Source organism: Trichoderma camerunense (genome assembly GCF_050948025.1).
Source record: "Trichoderma camerunense strain CBS 138272 chromosome Unknown V8C40scaffold_5, whole genome shotgun sequence".
Lineage (NCBI taxonomy): Eukaryota > Fungi > Ascomycota > Sordariomycetes > Hypocreales > Hypocreaceae > Trichoderma > Trichoderma camerunense.
The window spans coordinates 701303-721233 of record NW_028145365.1 but is presented as its reverse complement, the minus strand read 5'-3'; the positions used below and the strand labels follow the sequence as shown (position 1 = coordinate 721233).

The following is a 19931-nucleotide window of genomic DNA, read 5'->3' as shown; positions in this document are numbered from 1 at the left end:
GAACCCTTTATATACCATCCCAAACAATCCCAATAGAACACCCAATATTCTGCTACTACCGTTGTGGCCATGGCCTTGGCCTATGCCGAGTGGAGATTTGTCTATCAGCGGCTCTCAGAGCCCGCAATCCTTCCGTCCTTTCTTTCGCATCACCCAAAACCCAATTAAACCAAAATGCCTTCTTTTTTTGTATATGCAAAATCATGTACCCATCCGCCGCCTGAAAACGCCGTGCCATCCTGTAGCCACAGAAGAAAACAGGATGAAATGGAATTCAAAAACACCACGCAGAGCCTCTGATATTAGGACGACACCCCAATACAAACACCGTCCAACCTGCATGCCAAAGGGGTATCAAAACACGTCGAGGCTTAAAACAGAAATGAGAGAGAAGGAAATCAAGAAACAAATGAAAAGACAAAAGAAATCAAGAGACAAAGCGTCGCTGTAACAAAATTGGAAAAGAAAATGTTGGCTGTATGATGTGGTGTGTAAAATCACTCCAAGCTGGCCTCCTGGCCTCCGCCGAGCAGCTCAAGAACCTTGTTGACCACGGCGCTGGGATATCCGCGAGTAAGCATCTCTCCCACGACTGCCTTGGCTTCTTCTCGCTGCTCGACTGCAAGGAAGGCTCGTGTCATGGCCTCATACGTGCTAGGCTCGCGCTTCTCACGAGGCACAGCATCGTAGATGGCCTGGGCCTTTTCGATCTTCTTCTCTGCAGCCCAGCCATGGATTAGAGTGTTAGCAATGTAAGGTGTAAGCTCCACCTTCTTGCTTCGCATCTCTGCAAGAACTGTCTTCGTTTCGGCAACTCGATGGTTGGCTACCATGGCCTCGAACAGGGCCTGGTAGATGCTGGCGTTGACAGGGACTAGGTATTGCTCTACGACCGAATCAAAAACCTTTCGTGCGCCTTCCATGTCGTGTAGAACGCAACCCCTGGCGTGGATGAGCGATGCATAGTGCACCGACTCGGGTCGCTGGCCAGCTGCGCGCATCTCCTCCAGTACTTGTTCAGCAGCCTCCAGGTCCACCGCCTCCAGAGTAGCGTGCGTGTCGATCAGAAGCTTGTAAGTGTGAGAGGTGGGGGCAATACCCTTGGACATCATACGGTTGTAATAGGCAAGGACCTTGGACTTGTCTCGCTTTGTCGTCAGGAAGAACTGCATCATGCTGTTGTAGGGTGCCGGTCTCGCCTTGTAGTTGGGCATGGCCTCCATCTCATCAAAGAGCTCTTCCGCAAACTTCTCGTCACTGACACGGCACAGGGCGTTGACAATGGTGCCGTATGTTACCGAAGTTGGCTTGATGCCAAGTGCCCTCATCTCCGCAAAGTAGAAGAGACAGTCATCAATGCGACGAGCCTTGCCTAGCTTACCGATCAGTGCGTTGTACAAGAAAGAGCTAGGCTCGACACCCTCGGTCTTAGCGCGCAAGAAGATGCGAACTGCTTCCGAGGCCTCGTCAAAAGTCTTGGTGGAATCCTTCAACGTGGTGATGTACAGCCCAAAGGTGTTTGCAGAAGGCGTGGCGCCCATTTCAAGCAGCTCTTGGTGGTACTGCTCAGCCCGTCCGCGGTTACCCAGCGTCAGGCAAGCGCCAACCATTGCGTCCAGAATTGAAGACCAGCCATAACGGACTACGGCATTGTGAGCAATCGGGGGAACGTCAGTACGAGCCATGGCAAGAACATCCTGGCAGAGATCCATCTTGCTCTCGCGAGCAGCAGCGGAAATCAGCTTTGCATACGTGATGTATCGGGGGTGTCTGCCGGCTCGTCGCATGTTTCGGAATCGGTTGAGAGCTTCGTTGAGACGAGGACCCTTGCGGCCATGGCTACCTTCCAAGTCATCGGCGATCAAAGAGGAGCCCTTGAAGTCGGTGTTGTGGGCATATGGGTCATAGTTGTCCTCGTAGCTGGAGACCGTGGGGGTAGACAAATAGGGAGAAATGCTGTGAGCCTGTGAGGGGACTGTCGACATCTGAGAGGCCAGCTCGCGGGTGTCCACAATACCACGGGATTCCATGTAGCGGGCAATGAAGTCGGAACCCTCATCGATCTCTTCGGCAAGCTGGAGGCGCATTTCGGACTCGGTGGCTCGGATTCTTTGGAACATCATCTCCGACTGCGCCAAGCCCTCTGCAACCTGACCGGAACCGATAAGGGAAACCGCGTACATGGCAGTGGGCTCAATGAAGGCAGCCGTGGCATGCATCTCGGGGTTGGACAGGACATGCCAGTACTTTGAAGCCGAGGCAACATCGCCGAGCCGTACGCTCATGGCTAGAAGAGCAATCGACGGGGCAGCAATGTCTTGGAGATTTGCCTCATGAATGTTGGCATAAGCTTCAATCGCTGTAGTGGGATCGTTACCATCAGCAGCAATCGTAGCAATCTTCATCATGGCTTGGTTGCGGGCGGTAGCATTAAGAGATTGGGCCCACTGAAGTGCCTCTTGGAAGACACCCCGTGTGATGAATCCCTTGATAAATCCAAGGTCGACCAAGGCATCTTTCATGTCGGTGACGGAGACGCCATATTCGTCCACAATCTTCTTGAAGAACTTCATCGCGCCCTCAATCTTATCGGAGATGACATAGGCGTTGATGACCGAGGCATAGACTTGGGCGTCCAGTCGATCGCCGAGCGCCGAGCTTCCGGCATCGTGAGAGATGGCCAGGCTACGGTACTCGTTGTAGCACTCCACAGCGCTGATGAGGTTTCCGGACTTGGCGTATGCGGTGATCATGGTGGGGAAGACATCGGCCGAAGGAACGATCTCGCTGAGCTCCATATGCTCATAGAATCGCAGCATATCCGACACTCGGCCGACCTGAGCGCAGGCCGAGATCAGCTGGCGATACGTCTCGGCTGAGTACGAAACTTTGCCAGCGTCGAAAGACATGTCAAACAGCTTGACAGCCAGATCGAGGCGCTCATCCTCACACAAGATGGCGTGCTCCAACTCGTGCGAGGCAAACATGAATTTGCCGGGCTCATCCATTCCACCATATCGCAGTCGCTTTTCCTCAAGAAGTGACTTCATTTCTGAGACCTCGAGAGAGCGCGAAGAGAGCATGTTGACAAGAATGTTAAAGGTTTGGCCATTAGGTGACACTCGCCGGCGCATCATATCAGCATACACATCTAGTGCCTTGGAGACGACCTCGCTTCGCTGGCTAGGCAAATGGATCGCGGCCAACAGCAGAGCGTTGTAAGCACTGGCGATGGGCTGGACGCCAGTGGCCAGCATGGCCTCGAAAACGGCTGGGATCTCAGCATACCGGGCAGCATCTGACAACTTCTCCAGATGCTCGGCATACGACTGAGATTGCTCTTGAACAGACGGAGAACCCGTGCGAGAAATGCGAGCTGAGCCTTGCGATGTTTCCACCGCAGGCGCAGGTGTGCGCGCACGTGAATGAGGGGCAGAAAGGGAGAGACCTGCAGCGGCAGCTTTTTCGACAGCCGCTTGAAGAGTCCGCGCCTGAATTTCCTTTTCTAGAGCAGCATCGATGTGTGCAAGAGCTGCCTCCTCCTCCGCCGACATCAGGTGTTGAGATTCCACAATCTCATTACTGGCTTCGGCCGCAGCGGCCTGCTCAGCAGCTTCCGCGCTGACTTCGACCCCATTCTCACCAGCGAGAACCGATGACGCATTGGGCTTCCACTCAATGCGCTTGGGGAAATCGAATTGTGTCCACTCGTTATCTTCTTCCTCTCCGGTGGCCTGCTGCTTCTGCAGGGCCTCGAAGTAGGCATCTAAACCTCCATGGTTCGAGACATGGCGGTGCTCGGCTGGGAGCCCGGATGATAACTTCTCGTCACGGAAGGCAGAATAGAGGGGAAAGGCCGAGGCACGACTGGACCGGTTCGGCTGTCGTCGAAAGACAGGGCGATTCTGTGAGTTGAGGACGTGAGGGTGAGTAGCAGCTACGACGGATTGTGCGTAGCCGTGAGCGGTAACGGATTTGGCGAATGTAGATCCTTGACGGATAAAATTCGAGTACAGCGAGGAGTAGATGGGCATTTAGATAGCGGGAGGTATAGACTATGAGACGGGCAGATTAGTTGCGAGTTCATGTACCGGAGTGCGAGGATGAAAGAGGCATGATATTGCACAGGGGTATTTCAATATTGCAGAGAATTGGATACTCCCAATAACAACAGAGTGAGACAAAAGGTGAGGTATGCTTTGCTTCGGCTCGTCACGGGTGCAACTCGGTGACGGCGCACACGGAGCGCATTGAAACGTGGGAGGCAAAAGCAAAAATCGGGGCCAAGACTTACGGGGGAGAAAAAGATAGTGGGCGATTGCAGGTTCATTTGACAGCCGTGAAAGCCGTCAAACAAACGCGCTATGTAAGTTGAAAAAATGGTTGGATAGAAAAAAGGAAGATGAGAATGGAAGAAGAAAAACAAAACCGAAAGTCAAGGGCTGGGACGAAAAGAAAGGGTCCAGCCTCGACTATCTTGTTTTTTTCCTGGTCGTTTGTGTGCGCTGACTTGAGATGTAAAAAAAAAAAGAGAGAAAATAAGGCCGGGAGAAAATGGCGGGGGCCCGTGCCGGCCTTATTCTCTCGGGCCAGGGCTGCGCTGAAGTGCCGTGAAGGATGGAGGAGGCCGCTAAAGGGCCAGCGACAGCACCTACGTAAACAGCGCGAGTGGAGGCATTAAGCCGCCTAGAAGGTGCCAGTAGTGCTGCTACAGGTGCTTGACGCTAGCGAATTGAAGGGTGGACTCGGGAGCTTTCAAAGGCACGAGCATGTGGGGATGACTCAGGCTGAAGAGGTGCAGTGCAGATACGGCTCCAGTTGTCGAATTTTTTCTGGCTATTTTTTTCTTCCCTGCGTCTTCATGTATGCTTGGTAATGGGTAATGCAGACTGTCTTCAATCCAATGCAATCAATAACCTGCAGATGCCGCTACTGCTGCATTGTCTATATGAGATATGGAGAAAACAGGAAGTCACAAAACGGCCATCAGACGCACATCTCCGTCCCCCGTGGCTTAGTAGTCTCATCTCATTAACGCATTCAAGTAAAATGAGACGCAGGCAAATATGGAATACCTAGTAGGTGGCATCGAACTCAAAGGAAACTTATCCGTGCTCCTTCGGGTCATCGTCGCCATCGCGTGCGTCATAGGCAAATTACAGTACTCGCATTTTATCTCTCCAAGTCTGGGGTTCTAAACTCACACACGACACCTGCACCGAGCCTTACCCAAAACTGCTTCATCCCGCCCACTTCTCTAAAGAAAGAGATGCAATTTTCTCTGGCAAGGCGGCAAGGCATGCGCGTCCCACAAGTCCCAAGTTTGACAGAGTAATCGAAGCTGGCGGTGGCCCTGATTGGCCGCGGCGAGAACAAACCGGCTCCCATTCGCTGGGATTCCCTGTCCGACCCGTGGGGACCAAAGGAAGAAGCCGGAACCACCGGCGGGCCCTGGAGATGCTCCGTGAGATGCGCCAAAATGGGCCTCCAGTTGACCGAGAAGCTGAGCCCGGCATTCTTGAGTCTCCGTCCGAGGCAGTTTTGCTGCTCGACATGAGCGATGGATATTCTCTGCAAGGGATTAACACGATAATATCTGCATATGCCTGGCAGGTATCTGATATCACTTTGCATCAATTTTATCATATCAAAATCAAGTGTGATAAAATGAACCAATGTTTTAATCCCTCAGACGAATCCCAACGGCATTACGTGGTTTCTATCTCTGGGAACGTACATAGCATGCGCGTCGCAGTAATAAGACACATGTCCTTGATAGGCAACCCGCGATGACCCTCCAATGCAAGGTGCGACGCCCATCCCATATCAATCTGTATTAGTCTCCGTATTCAAGCACGCAGAGACGCAGTGTCGGACACTTGGAGAACCCGACACCAGTGATTGTGGGTGTGTGGTATTGGTATTAGCGACAATGGCGTTTAATTCCACCAAGTATGAAGCGCCCGAACAGACTCGGGGGCATCATGCATTATGGTATTGATTGCCCTTTCGAGCACTTCGTAAGACCTGGACACCTGTTCTGAATTAGACGCGCACGAATCATCAACCGTCTCTCGTCAGACAACTCCCGGCAAGGTGATGCTTCTTTGCTGTCGATCTGCGTCTTCACATGCTTCCGTCTTCATCGAGTGGCAATGGTTATTAGTGAACGCCTCAAGTCGCCTGCCAAACAGCCACCAAGCGAAAGCTCTCCAGAGGTTTCTAGAAGAGGCCTTTCACTATGGCAGTTAGTCTCTTGATGGCAGCAAACCCTAAAATGAACCTGTCGCTGTCGCTTGTCTAAGCGTGGAGCCTTTGCGATCCTTCTGTGCGCCAAAACTCAGCCCGTCACATGGCCGGGACTTTGACGAAATTTGTCCCGTCTGCACCCGCATGTAACAGACACAAGGCTCATTTCTCGTACTGCCACACGGCTCGGATGCTACGGACAATGGCCTAGCATCTCCGAGCCGCTCGGCATATTTTCTACGCCCCGGCCGCCGCACACCCGGTGGCCTCTCCGTCAATAGGCGAGCCGGCGCTGTATTCTGCTTATTTCCGTGACCTTGACAATGCTCTCCGTGAGATGCTCATTCATTAGAACTCGATAGTCCCTGCACAAACGCGGAATGTTTTGAGAGTATTGTGATCTGATATAATAGAGAAATCCATCCAAATCCAAGGGAGTCCATCTAATTATCTGCCATGACATTATTATTTTATACCCCAAGCAGATAAAATGAGCTTCTCTTCTCTTGCTACTTCTCTCCTGTAATGCTATCAGCTCGCAAGTTTGAATTGTATGATCATCATCGCAAACAGGTACAGCATCATGACTCAGGAGCTGAACTTGATAAGAGCTTAGGTTGTAGAATACTTCTGCATAGATGTTAGTTGAGCGATAAGGGGAGCAAGCCCGTGCATACGGTACCCGGCATCATGTGCATTTGGAGGACCAGATCGTCCAGTAGAGTTGACGAGAAGCTTACCGTAGAGCGATGAGCAGCTACAGTAGGTACTTAGGTACCTATTCTTGGCGCAGCTTTTGCTTGTGCCACAAAGACCCACCCACATCTTATCGCAGATATCTAGCCGCATTATCTACTGTTATCGATAAGAATTTTTCCAAAGCAAAGCAAAAAAACCAATTGCCTCTTTTCTTTTGGAGACGAACATTTCCAAGTTGAAGCCCCACCAAACAACTGTCCGCGAGACGAGGCCACTCCCACCATGGCTGACGATGGAATGCTGATGAATTTTGAGCTGGGCAGTGGGCCGCTCAAGCCACAGGTCAAGTTCACTGGTGGAAGCTGGAGGGACAGGAAGAAGGCACAGAAGAGCGCAAAGCTTGGATCACGCCCAGCAGTCGAGAGATCAGGTCTTGACGATGACCAGCGATCAGCAAAGAGGCAGAGAGTTGATGGCCATGGGCCGGGAAGACGCACGGAAGGCGATTCAGAACATCGCACAGACTTTCCTCGAAAGAAGACGACAGATCACGGCCACGCCCCCGGACAGAATAAAGGTCCTGGGAAGGGGCGCCAGGTCGTTTCTCGCTTGTTCTCATTCAACCCAGAGCAGAAAACAACATTCGATGATGAGGCCGAGTGGAAGGAACCAGAGCCAACAAACGCGCCACTCCTTACTGTTGCTAATTTCGGATCCCTGACGATATCTTCTCGACTCGTTGAAGCACTTGGCAAGATGAACCTTGAGCGACCTACGGCAATTCAGCAAAAAGTTATTCCTCACATGCTGTCTAGCAGCTCAGATGCATTTGTTCAAGCTGAAACGGGTTCGGGAAAAACCTTTGCCTACCTTCTTCCTATATTACATCGAGTTCTCCTCCTTAGCGGACGCGGCGAGCAGCAGATTCATCGAGACTCGGGCATTTTTGCCATTATTGTCGCGCCAACTCGCGAACTTGCAAAACAAACACATACAGTTCTAGAACAGCTCATCAGACCATTCCCATGGCTGGTTTCTACTGCCATCACCGGAGGAGAGTCAAAGAAGGCGGAGAAAGCCCGGCTTCGGAAAGGCATCAGCTTCTTGGTGGCAACTCCGGGAAGATTGGCTGACCACATCGATAATACCAAGGCTCTCAACTTGGGCACCGTAAGGTGGCTTATTCTTGACGAAGGCGATCGACTGATGGATTTGGGATTCGAAGAGGATCTGAGGAAAGCTATAAATGCTCTTAAGCAGGTGGAATTGTCCAAAACTCTTGCTTCTGGAGTATCTCTCGACCCGCTTCCGGACCGAAGAGTCACCGTTCTATGCTCTGCTACAATGAAGATGAATGTGCAGAAGCTTGGAGAGATGAGTCTTGCCGATGCCACCTTCTTAGCTGCTGAGAAGGGTGCTGAGACTGTGGCCGAAAACAAGGACGAGCAGGCTGTTCACAAGGCTCCAGCACAATTGCACCAGTCGCACATTATTGTACCTGCTAAGCTGAGACTGGTAACGCTAATGGCCTATCTCAAGTCTGTGTTCTCTCGCCGTGGTCACACAATGAAGGCCATCATTTTCATGTCCTGTGCTGATACAGTCGACTTCCACTACGAACTTCTTAAAATCCCCGAAAACGGCGAGATGCCTCCGCCGGCTACAAAGGATGCAGAACATACTTCCAAGACCGTTGCAAAGGCGGCGTACATCACCTCTCTTGCAAGCCCCGAAGTAGTGCTGCACAGGATGCATGGCTCCCTTTCACAGCCAGTACGAACGGCGACACTGAAATCATTCTCGGCCTGCAAGTCCCCCTCTCTTCTCATTACAACAGATGTCTCGTCTCGTGGTCTAGATATTCCTTCGGTTGATCTGGTAATTGAGTATGACCCTGCTTTCAGCTTTGCCGATCACATTCATCGAATTGGACGAACAGCGCGAGCTGGACGCTCAGGTGACGCGGTCATATTCCTTCTTCCCGGTACAGAGGAAGGCTACATTGAGCTCCTCAAAGCTTCTGGCTCACCGTCCCCTCTATCATACGAATCTGTCCTGCAAAAGGGCCTGATGACGAAACTGGAATTCCCCGTGGAAACAACAGCCAAACCCGAGGATGGGAAATCCTATCACGATAAAGCGGAAACTTTGCAACTTCACTTGGAGCAGCGTCTCCTCATCGATAGCAAACGACTCGAACTTGCGAGGAACGGATTCAAGTCACACATCAGAGCCTATGCGACACATACCCGAGAAGAGCGTGTTCACTTCGATATTACTCAGTTGCATTTAGGACATGTTGCAAAAGCCTATGGATTACGTGACCCGCCAGGAGGAATTGGTGCTGGCCTAGACCGGAAGGCAAAGGGTAGCAAGGACGCTGGGAAGAGGACAGCCCAGGGCGTCAAGGGAGCTAAGAAAGACGACGATGATGACAGCGACAGCGACAAGCAGGATCAAGCGAAGCCGGCGAGAGCCATGCTTATGCGTAAGAGTAGGATGCTCACGACCGGAGCTAGTGAATTCAACATTGGATAGAGTAGCGATATATGTTGCTTCGACTTAATTTGCGTTTTCAATTTTAAGGGCTCTGGCCTGATAGCTTCAGATTCCGGCATTGATAATATATGTATATGATGAGATGATATGATACATACACGCACTAACTGGTCTGAGTGATGATCCGACTTACAATTGATTCTTAATTAAGACCGAGCCAGACAATTCTATGTAGAATATTTGAAGATAGACACTGCCTTGCGTATGGTTTCAGATACGGGCAAATTGCACAATCATTTACTAAGAAAAATCATATGCCAACAAAAATACAAGTTAATGAGCCTTGATACCTCCCTGATGAAGATTTGGAGTCGAAACGCCGAGCTACCGCCAAATAGGAGCGGCACTTGATGTTGTCAAGCCCCTTTGCTTAACACATAATCAGGACTTCCTAGTAGATGCGGGGGGCAGCGAACCTTGGGACTCCTGCAGGAGACCCCGATCAGCTGTACAGACCCATCATAGAAGCATACTTATGATGCGGCTATTGGCTGCATGTGCCTATAGAATATGTACAGCTTCCAACTCTCTGGGGATCATTGCCTTCGTAGGTGTGATATTTTTAGGAAGTAGCTATTCAGTGCCCAACACGGTAAACGATGCCAAGGAGCCATTTACTTAATGTACTGAAAAAGCATTTAAGGTTATTGACGATGCTGTGCCGGCGGCAGCGCGCTGGTCTCCCCACTGCGATCTCGATCTCATACAGCCAATGTTACCTGTTACTACGGAGTAATACTAATCTGGAAGTGCCATGAAGTCTCAGGTAGCAAGGGATAAACACGTGGGCACTGTAGATCGCGGTAGGATCCATGTGCTGATTGACTTGTTCCAAGAAAACATGAAGTGCAACGAAAACTGGCAGACACCCAATTGTGGGCAACACTGCAATCAAGTCGCTTGATTGCTATCGCCACTACAAAAGAACATTCCAACCCACCCTCCATGATGCAGTGTTCAAGTTTGTACGTACATACATCAATGTGTGCACAGCACAGTTGTTGTTGTTCTGTTTGCGGGGTTCTTGAACACTTGATGAATTGCGACACTTGACGTCAATGAAGGTGGGAGATATCGCTAAAATGTGTTCAGTTTGTGTTACCCCGGAGTACCTGCTCCACGCAACAACGCCAAGCGGAAACCAGTTGAACCCACTTGCCACTGGCCTTGCTGAAACTCATACCGCCGTTTGCTCACTAGCCCCCTTTTTTATCATTCAAATCGGGTCCGGATCCATGTTGCTGACGGGGCTTTTTGTTGAATCATTATCAGTACGAGTACCTAAAGACACACAAACGGGTACATGCTTCGTACATGTACCCTGCCTTACTCCCTTGGCAACACGCGTAAAATTCTTTGCCGCCAACTGACTGAACAAGGCTGTATTACTGTACAGAATGTACGTAGCGTCGGGAGCCGAGCGCTTGCATGCATCCAATTCCAGCTCGGCGGGAGCCAACATGAGAGGCCCTGAGCCACTGGAGAGGGAGTGGGGCGCTGCACTTGAAGCAAGGCCAACAGCGCATCGCAGCGCATCCAAGCCACCTGTACGAATCAAGGTGCTCACTGAGGCTTGGGGCTGGCGCCTGTACCCGCGCTGATCCATGCCGCACCCGCTGCTAGCGACAGGGCCTTGGAGGGCCTTTGTGCCGCCTCTGATGTCACTGACGCCCGACGGCCCTGTTTCTAATGGCGACGATGTGCGCGCTTCTGAACCCACCAGCCGCCAATCACGGCCGCGCATGACGTTCTGGACGAGAAGCCCAGAAACAAGGATTCAAGGACAAGGGAGCGCACTATGACCTTATCGTGTAACAAGGTAGCAAGGCACTAGCAATTGAACAAGCATTGATTTCATGTCATGTTCATTCATTGACTGACCACGTCCAAGCTCTTTCAGCAAACGACAGAAAAAAAAAACTGAACCCTTCCATCTCCACCAAAAGGGTTGCTCTCTCCACCGCTTCAATGAGACAACCAGCAAGCGCTGTCATTGTCGCCGACTTCGCCTTCTCCTTTTTCTTTTAGCCCTCCAGCTTCTCCCCTTTGATTGTGAACACGGCTGGCTTTCGTCTCCCCTCGACAAACACAAACCCTGAGCGCATTCCCTCGAAGCCCCCAGAGGGGCACTATCATCGTACCGACGCCCCTACAAATCTCGACTTAATACCACCTCACGATATCCGTTACCTCTCAACAGATGATTCCTGCATTTCTTCCTTTTGAATATACCTAGCCTCCTATCTGTATTCTCCACGTTACGCGACCATTTTCACCTCTGACCTGACGGCGGCGGGCCTCGTTTCTCTCCTCCCATCATGGAGACAACATCAGTAGGTGGCGGCCAGTCATGGGCCCATGCCATGATCTCGACGGCAGCCACTCTGGCACGACGAGATAGTTCGCAGTCAGATAGTTCGCAGTCTGCGGGAAATGGCCAGAAGAGCCAAGGCATCGGCATTGTGAGCTTCTTGACGGCCATTCTGGTCTCCGTCATCATTTTCTTCGTACAGCTTTTACTTTTCATCCTTTTAAGGAACAAATTGGCAAGGGTTTTGTAAGTATATCGTGTTGTGGCGCCTGATATGTTTGTGTGCTGACGATGGCTTCCCTCACAGCAAGCCCAAGACGTATCTTGTCCCCGAGCGCGAACGAACAGACTCGCCGCCAAACAACTTTTTTACTATGATTAGGGCCCTGATCATGTATAATGATCGACAAGTCATCAACAAGTGCGGGCTGGACGCTTACTTTTTTCTTCGATATCTTAAAACCCTCCTCATCATTTTCATTCCCATCTGCGCCATCGTCATGCCCATCTTGATTCCCATCAATTATGTTGGCGGTCGCGGCCATGATATTGATTTCCGCACCAACAGCACAGATTCGGATTCAAGTACCAATAGCACCGATCCTGCCTTTGTACCTACAGGTCTAGACACCCTGGCCTGGGGTAATGTCAAGGCGACCGAGACCAGTCGTTACGCTGCTCATTTGTTGATGGCAATTCTTGTCGTCCTCTGGGTCTGTGGAGTCATCTTCTTCGAGATGCGCGCGTATATCAAAGTTCGTCAAGACTATTTGACCAGTGCGGAACACCGACTGAGGGCCTCTGCCACAACGGTGCTTGTCAACTCCATTCCCTCCAAATGGCTCAGTGAAGATGCGCTGTCTGGATTATTCGACGTCTTCCCAGGTGGGATTCGGAATATTTGGATCAACCGTGATTTAACAAGTCTCCTGGACAAAGTCAACCTTCGAAATAAGATTCATGCTCAGCTAGAAGCCGCCGAGACTGAACTGATCCGGGCAGCCAAAAAGGCCCAGCTTAAGAAGCGAAATGCCGAGGAAAAGAAGCAGCGCAAGGGGCTATCGAAGAAAGAAAAGGCCGATCGTCAAGCTGAGGAAGACGCAGAGGCCAAACGAATGGCAAACAGTGGCGAAGGGACCAATGATGGCAAGCAGCACCACGTCCCGCACACAGTTGCCGAGGGCGTTAGAGAGTCACGGATTGAAGATAGCCACAAAAGAAAGATGCATAAGCTTAAGGACGTCCGAGAGGAATCTGATGAATCGTCATCAGACTCTGATGATGGCCGAAAATCCCATTCGTCTGACGGTAGCAGCGTGGCGGTGCTTAGGAATATCAAGGGGGCTTTCAACAAGGCTGGCGATCAGATCGACGACGTTGGGATGAACAATGGCTTTATAACTCTTGCAGGTAAACAGACTCTTCCTGGAGAAGATGGCGCTCCACATCGAGGCTATCAGTCTTTTGAAGCCCATCGCACGCAAACACATTCGCGGGGAGCATCGAATGCATCGGCTGCTAGCTCCACCAGAGCTATTCGACAGAACGCCCCGGTTACGGTGGAAGGCAACACCGTTCGAAAGCTCGAAAACATCGACGACATGTACAACATGGAGGAACCAAAGTTCTGGGAATTCTGGAAGACACCTGCCGGCGGATATGCATCTCCAGTCCCTCAGCAAAACGAGGCGGACGACTATATGGGAAAGCAAGGGCCTGAGAAGAGGACGCTGTGGCAGAATATAAAAGGCGTTCTTCCTTTTACGAGCGAAAAGGCTACCGAGACAAATGACTACCCCGCTGTCTACTTCAACGAGGAATACAAGGTAGAGGAGGAAGAAACTGAGGCCGAGTGGGCGAAATATCTCAGAAAAAAGGACCGTCCAACTCACCGACTACCGCCCTGGGGAGTCTCATGGCTGCCTGGCCTTCCGTTATTCAACACAAAGGTTGACACCATTTATTGGTGCAGAACCGAACTGGCCCGACTAAATATGGAAATTGATGAGGATCAGCAACACCCCGAAAGATTCCCCTTGATGAACTCGGCCTTTATACAGTTCAACCACCAAGTGGCTGCCCACATGGCTTGTCAAAGCATTATCCATCACATCCCCAGGCAAATGGCACCACGAGTGAATGAGATTTCCCCTCGAGATGTCATTTGGAGCAACATGGCCCTCTCATGGTGGCAGGAATGGGTGCGTACAGGTGCCGTTACCCTTATCGTGTTGGCCATGATTTTCTTGTGGGCCATTCCCGTCGCGTGGACGGCCGCCTTGGGACAGCTGGATCAGCTCATCCAGCAGACATCTTGGCTCGCCTTCCTGAGAGATAACAAAGCTCTCGAGAATGCGGCTAAGGGTGTTGCAGGTGTTCTCCCCGCTGCTGTGCTCGCCCTGCTCCTCATCCTTGTTCCGATGATTCTGAATATCCTTGGTGAGATCAGGGGCGCCAAGACCGGAGCCCAAAAGGCAGAGTTTGTACAAGTCTTTTATTTCGCCTTCCTCTTTGTCCAAGTTTTCCTCATTGTCTCCATCGCCTCGTTTTTTGCCGCTTCGATCGACAAACTGGTCGACAATATCACGGAGCTCGACTCGGTCACAGCCGTATTAGATCTCCTCGCGACGAATTTACCAAAGGCTGCCAACTATTTCTTCTCTTACATGATTCTTCAGGCCATGTCTACCAGTTCCGGTACTCTGTTGCAGATTGGAGCCCTCTTTGTGTGGTTCATCTTGGCCCGATTGCTGGACAACACCGCACGCAGCAAGTGGTCTCGAAACACTACACTGAGCGATGTCAACTGGGGAACATTCTTTCCCGTCTACACCAACTTTGCCTGCATTGCTATTATCTATAGCGTCGTCGCGCCGCTCATTTCTATTTTTGCCGTCATCACGTTTGGGCTCCTCTGGGTGGCCCAGCGGTACTCCATGCTTTACGTTACTCGGTTCGAAGTCGATACCGGTGGTGTGTTGTACCCTCGTGCGCTCAACCAAACGTTTACGGGTATTTATGTTATGGAGCTCTGCCTCGCTGGATTGTTTTTCATTGTGGTAGATGACTCAGGCACCCATACCTGCACGCCGCATGGTATTGTCATGATTGTGGTCTTGATCCTTACTATTCTTTACCAAATCCTCCTGAATAACTCGTTTTCACCTCTGTTCCGATATTTGCCCATCACATTCGAAGATGAGGCTGTGTTGCGTGACGAAGCCTTCCAGCGAGCTCAGGACCGCCGCTTTGGGCTATCGGGCGACTCAGACATTGAAGATGACGAGGATGCTGAGGGCGGCCGAAGAGAGGAAGGTGGTACCGCAGAAAAGGCTTCTACCTCGATGGAGAGCAGAGAAGATATTGAGCTGAGCGATATTCAGCCAGGAAAGGGCAAAGTACGACTTGCAAACCCGGTTAAGAAAGTAGGATCCTGGGCCAAAGGAGGCGGAAAGCAGGTGGGATCCTGGGCCAAAGGCGGTGGTAACCAACTCAAAAAATTGGCCATGATGGACAATAACTCTCAGGCTGCCGAGTACAGGCGAAAGCAACGAAGTAAAGATCTCGAAGCACAGCGCGCCATAGGAGAGGCGCTGTACGGAGGGATCCACGACGAAATCGAAGACCTTACCCCTGAAGAGAGGGATGTTCTGGTTCGACACGCTTTCCTCCACTCAGCTCTGCGAGCTCGTCGACCTGTGGTTTGGGTTCCTCGAGATGACATGGGTATCAGTGACGACGAGGTCCGCCGAACCCGCAACTACAGCGAGCACATTTGGATCAGCAATGAAGGCACGGCGCTGGACAGCAAAGTACGAGTGGTGTACGGCAGATATCCGCCGGATTTCTCAGAGATTGATCTGATTAACCTGTGATGGAAAGAGTGGTGTTTAGAACAATGACTCTAATAGCGTGGCGTTTTGTACTCTTGACATGATTATTTTGGCTATTTGCAAAAAGAAGGAAAAAAGAAAACAAGGAAAAAAAGAGAGGGGACGAAGGGTGCATGTTTCATGGCGTTTGATGAGACCGAATAAGAGACTATAGAAGGATTCCCACGGCCGGTCTGTCGGAGGTTGCATAGCGAAAGACTCTTTGCATAGAGTGCTCTTCATGATTTAATATGTAGACATACGAAGTTGAATTGATACGCATTAATATGAGTTGATATATCAAACACGACTTCTTCTTTCGTGAGTATGCCTTGGCGCATGAGGATATTGAAAAAGACGACTATCCGTATGATGACAGTTGGAATCAGGGGTCCTGGATGGTTTGATTTGGAATCTATTTCAGCACTTGTTGGCGCGATGACGAAACGGCAGCTTGACCCCGCAGCTGACAAGATGGAAGGCAAGTTGAATCAATGGATGTGTTGCAGCATTAGAAATCAATTGGATAAATCATTTTAGCTCTTGTCTCAGCCACATGCCGGCAGTTTGTTTTGATATATATATCTTCTAAGGAATCCTCAAGACATACAGCATTCGACCAAATCCCAAAACACCAATTCTACTCAAACTCACCAACCAACCAACCAACCAGGTAAATTAATTGCCTGGTTTATTTCTTCTCAGAAAATCATTCATCATTTCGTTCCTCCGGCCCCTCTTCCGCAAAATGGGCAAGCCCGTCGTCCCGAGAACCGGCCACGCCACGGCGCGCATCAACGGCACCGTCGTCGCCGAGGCCACGGAGTGGCGCGAGACGGAAGGCAACGTGTACTTCCCGCCGGAGAGCGTCAAGAAGGAGTATTTGACGGGCACGGACTTGACGACCTACTGTCCGTGGAAGGGAGATGCGAGCTATTACAGCATTGATGTTGGCAGTGAGTTATATATACCTTTGCTGAGAGTGGAGTGAAGTGAGTGAGTGGGTTTGCTAATGGGGGGTGACTTTTGTAGGTGCAAAGCATGAGAATGCGGCGTGGTATTACAAGGAGCCTTTGGCGGGCGCTGTTGATTTGAGGGATCACGTTGCTTTTTGTGAGTACATCCATTCTGATGCTTGATATGAATGCAGTGCTGATGCGATGGGATAGACAAGACCAAGGTTGATATCACGGTGGAGTAAAGAGTCGGCATGGGATGCGGAATATGTCATGAAGCAATGAGAAGAATATCCAAATGAACTATATTAAGCACAACTGCAGTTTGGTGTACAATCATATGTGATATGTTAATGGTCTTGATTGTCTTGTAAACTGGCTGCTAGCCATCTATTAAGTTCTATGAACGCATATTTGTGTAAAGCCGCTTTGTTATTCCCCTTCCCCAACACCAGAAAGTATACATACACCCGCATACATATATCAACCTCATGCCATAATGTCTTGCCCATATTAATCCATTTCCATCATCTTCAACGCCGTGTATCCTTTAAAAAAGAGAAAAAGAGAGAAAAAAAAGCACCTCGCTGTATGCCAATGTATAAATGCCCTTTGAAAGAATCAAGAAATAGTCGAAACCAGAAATGTCTATGATGACGCCGCTGCTTGCTTGCGCTTCTCCGTCGCTTTAACATCTTCCATTTCCTTCCTCATAATGTTGTTGAAGAATTCGGCATTGTCAAGGTATAGGTGGTGGCCGGCCTTGGGGATAATGACAACCTTGCAGCTTCCGTTCTCGTTGCGCTTCTCCTCTTCTGTGCCGGTGCGCATAATGTTGGCCTTGAGCTGCTTCAGCTTCTCCTCGGCAGCAAGACCTCCGGCAACATCCATCCAGTCATTCTCTCCGTACATGAAGACGATGGGGATGCCGGTCTCCTTGGCAACAGTCTGGCCGTCCGGTCCGGTGATGGGCTGTCGGCCAACATTCTGGATGCGGTTGATGACTGGTCGGCGAGCGAATGCTCCTGGTGCTAGAATATATGCCAAGGCATACTCACCGCTGCCCTTCTGCTTGAAGATGGAAAACGAGTAGTCGTGCAGGGTTTGGGCTTCCTCAGCGGGGAGATGGTTGAATCGTCGCGAAGTCCAGCCAGATACGAATCGTGGACCAAGAGGGCCAGCCATTCGCACAATGCTGAAAGGTGATACGTTGGCGTCCCAGAGCCAGACAAGCCAGCTGGGATAAGGGCGCTTGGGCGGAACGGCGGCACCGTTCTTGGTGGTGGTCGTGGTTTGCTGGTCTACGGTAAACTCGTTCTGCATCGTGGATTCGCCGGGTTCGGGGAGAGCGGCGTTGACGGCATACGGGTCTTCTGGGATACCGACAGGAGAAGCAAGAATGAGCTTCTTCAAGTGTCCCGGATACTTGAGGGCATAGGAGACGGCCAAGTAACCGCCCAGGGAGTGACCCAGCAGGGTAAAGCGCTCAATCTTCCTTGCCTTACGCCACTCCTCCAGGGCGTCGATGAAAAAGTTCTCCGCCTCGATAACCTTACCCTCCTTGTCCTTGGCGTGGATCTTGAACGGCGGCCTGGACGAGTTGCCCATGCCCAGCATGTCGAGGGCGTACAGCTTCAGGCCGGGGATGCGGGAGATGGGCTCGAAGTTCTTGTAGAAGAAGCCCAGGCCAGCACCGTAGCCGTGGACCATGACCAGCGTCTCTTCGGCCTCCTCGCCAACACGCTCAACGGAGAATTCGTTGAGAGCGCGGTTCTTGCCGGAGAGCTGGACTAGAGACCGCCTCCATATTCTGGTGCCGAAAGAGTCGGCCGTGTCGGGGGTAGAGAGGCTGCCCATGCTGGTGGTGGCCTCTTTGAGAAAGGGAATGTGCTTGAGCACGTTGCGCTCGGCCATGGATGGCGTGACGCTCGACCACTAGATATGAGATCTTGGTTAGCATAAGTCTACACAGACATGAAAGAGGCGAATTAGCAGCTCAAGATCTACTACATACCCATTGATAGGCCGCTTCCTTGTATCCCAGAGGAAAGTATGCGCCTGACGGCTGCTGCTGAGGCCGTTGCTGCCGCAGCTCTTCAGGTGCGTCCGGCGGCGGGTGAGCCCGGATCGCATTCTCGGTGGTGGACATTTTGGATGCTGTGGCGGGGAGAGAAGATGAAGAGGTGGTGATGTTGAAGTTGATCCGCGATCGGTGCAGAATCGCTGTAACGGTCTGCGTCTTGAGCATTGCCTAAGAGCGAACTTATGGGCGGAGCGCAGCTTATAATGTAAGAAAAAAGGTACCAGGCACCCGTATGACCAACAAATGTCGAGTTCTCGACTCTGGCCACGCAATTCGTTCGTGTCGCAGGGCCGGATTTGGGCTGGCTGGCGGAGGGACGGACGGAGTTTAGATGCACCTGGCTCGGGGTTTGGCGTATCCGGATTCCGAGAAGACGGTGCAGATTGGGGGGTGGCGCACGCGATAATACAGCGAAAGCGATAGCGAAGTGATGCGATGCAAGAGGCTGACAGTGACGATGGCGATGACGACAATGCGAAATGAAGAGGGAATTGGCGTTTGTTTTATTATGAATGTGTCAAGTACGAGTATGTAAGAGAGAGAAGTGATGAACAAAGAAGAAAAGTCCAGGTCAAGCGGTCATGGATTGAGAGCACATGTACATGTGCAAGTCCCTATTAGTGCTGGTTTTAGGGGTCCGCGATTTAGGGGGCAGTTTTGTTGAGCTCAGTGGCGGGTGACCTGCAGAGGGTCCCTGTAAAGGCCACGGTTTCGCAGCACATGATATCAATGGACAAGTAAGCCAAAGAGGCTTTGACCGACCTCTGGGAAACCATTGGGTACATGTACCTTGGTAATGATGAATGGTGATTTACAGCGCACACAGTTTCTGTCTTTTCTTCACTGCTAATATTCCTCCAGTCTATGATGTGTGAGGCTGTGGTCGCTGCAAAGTACGTGTATCCATCGACGTGCATCGTCCGTCATACTGTAGCTACTGTATTGTCCGCTTTGCCCGGAATGGCCGACGAAATATTTGCTCCGGAGTCCGTCCTGCACTCATACAGCATTGATACTGATTGGCTACCAAACCGACTGGCCAAAGCCGCACACGCTGCTCCGCTAAAACCATAAGCAGAAGGATCCATGATGAAAGGGCAACTTTGGCCGTTGCGCGTATCAATAGCGCGAATTATGAATATTAATCTTTTGGCTGGAGAACATATGCCTTCTTCTTTCGCCTTGAAACTTAATTCAGCGTG

At 51.0% G+C, this 19931-nt stretch overlaps 7 protein-coding genes across 7 annotated transcripts; 5 read left to right on the top strand and 2 right to left on the bottom strand.

The window, feature by feature from the left end:
• Positions 1 to 474: 474 nt before the first annotated feature.
• V8C40DRAFT_172644 (uncharacterized protein) lies at positions 475 to 4372 on the bottom strand. The gene is made up of 2 exons (XM_083211621.1): positions 4295 to 4372; positions 475 to 4055 (listed from the first exon to the last, which is right to left on the bottom strand). Exon 2 carries the CDS (start codon positions 4032 to 4034, stop codon positions 498 to 500), a length of 3537 nt encoding a protein of 1178 aa, XP_083075476.1. The 5' UTR covers positions 4035 to 4055; positions 4295 to 4372; the 3' UTR covers positions 475 to 497.
• Positions 4373 to 4795: 423 nt separating this feature from the next.
• On the top strand, positions 4796 to 5283 carry V8C40DRAFT_238796 (uncharacterized protein). The gene has a single exon (XM_083214522.1). It carries the CDS (start codon positions 4876 to 4878, stop codon positions 5077 to 5079), a length of 204 nt encoding a protein of 67 aa, XP_083075475.1. The 5' UTR covers positions 4796 to 4875; the 3' UTR covers positions 5080 to 5283.
• Positions 5284 to 5659: 376 nt separating this feature from the next.
• V8C40DRAFT_238794 (uncharacterized protein) lies at positions 5660 to 6319 on the top strand. Its single transcript, XM_083214521.1, has one exon. The coding sequence runs from the start codon at positions 5801 to 5803 to the stop codon at positions 5999 to 6001; it is 201 nt and encodes a 66-aa protein (XP_083075474.1). The 5' UTR covers positions 5660 to 5800; the 3' UTR covers positions 6002 to 6319.
• Positions 6320 to 7171: 852 nt separating this feature from the next.
• On the top strand, positions 7172 to 9660 carry V8C40DRAFT_238792 (P-loop containing nucleoside triphosphate hydrolase protein). Its single transcript, XM_083214520.1, has one exon. The coding sequence runs from the start codon at positions 7231 to 7233 to the stop codon at positions 9484 to 9486; it is 2256 nt and encodes a 751-aa protein (XP_083075473.1). The 5' UTR covers positions 7172 to 7230; the 3' UTR covers positions 9487 to 9660.
• A 1675-nt stretch (positions 9661 to 11335) lies between these two features.
• On the top strand, positions 11336 to 15997 carry V8C40DRAFT_238787 (uncharacterized protein). The gene is made up of 2 exons (XM_083214519.1): positions 11336 to 12064; positions 12126 to 15997. The coding sequence occupies exons 1-2, from the start codon at positions 11826 to 11828 to the stop codon at positions 15691 to 15693; spliced, it is 3807 nt and encodes a 1268-aa protein (XP_083075472.1). The 5' UTR covers positions 11336 to 11825; the 3' UTR covers positions 15694 to 15997.
• A 135-nt stretch (positions 15998 to 16132) lies between these two features.
• V8C40DRAFT_238785 (DUF427 domain-containing protein) lies at positions 16133 to 16962 on the top strand. The gene is made up of 3 exons (XM_083214518.1): positions 16133 to 16646; positions 16723 to 16803; positions 16860 to 16962. Exons 1-3 carry the CDS (start codon positions 16439 to 16441, stop codon positions 16889 to 16891), a joined length of 321 nt encoding a protein of 106 aa, XP_083075471.1. The 5' UTR covers positions 16133 to 16438; the 3' UTR covers positions 16892 to 16962.
• Positions 16963 to 17001: 39 nt separating this feature from the next.
• On the bottom strand, positions 17002 to 19487 carry V8C40DRAFT_238784 (Alpha/Beta hydrolase protein). Its single transcript, XM_083214517.1, has 2 exons — positions 18661 to 19487; positions 17002 to 18581 (listed from the first exon to the last, which is right to left on the bottom strand). Exons 1-2 carry the CDS (start codon positions 18892 to 18894, stop codon positions 17295 to 17297), a joined length of 1521 nt encoding a protein of 506 aa, XP_083075470.1. The 5' UTR covers positions 18895 to 19487; the 3' UTR covers positions 17002 to 17294.
• Between the last annotated feature and the right edge of the window lie 444 nt (positions 19488 to 19931).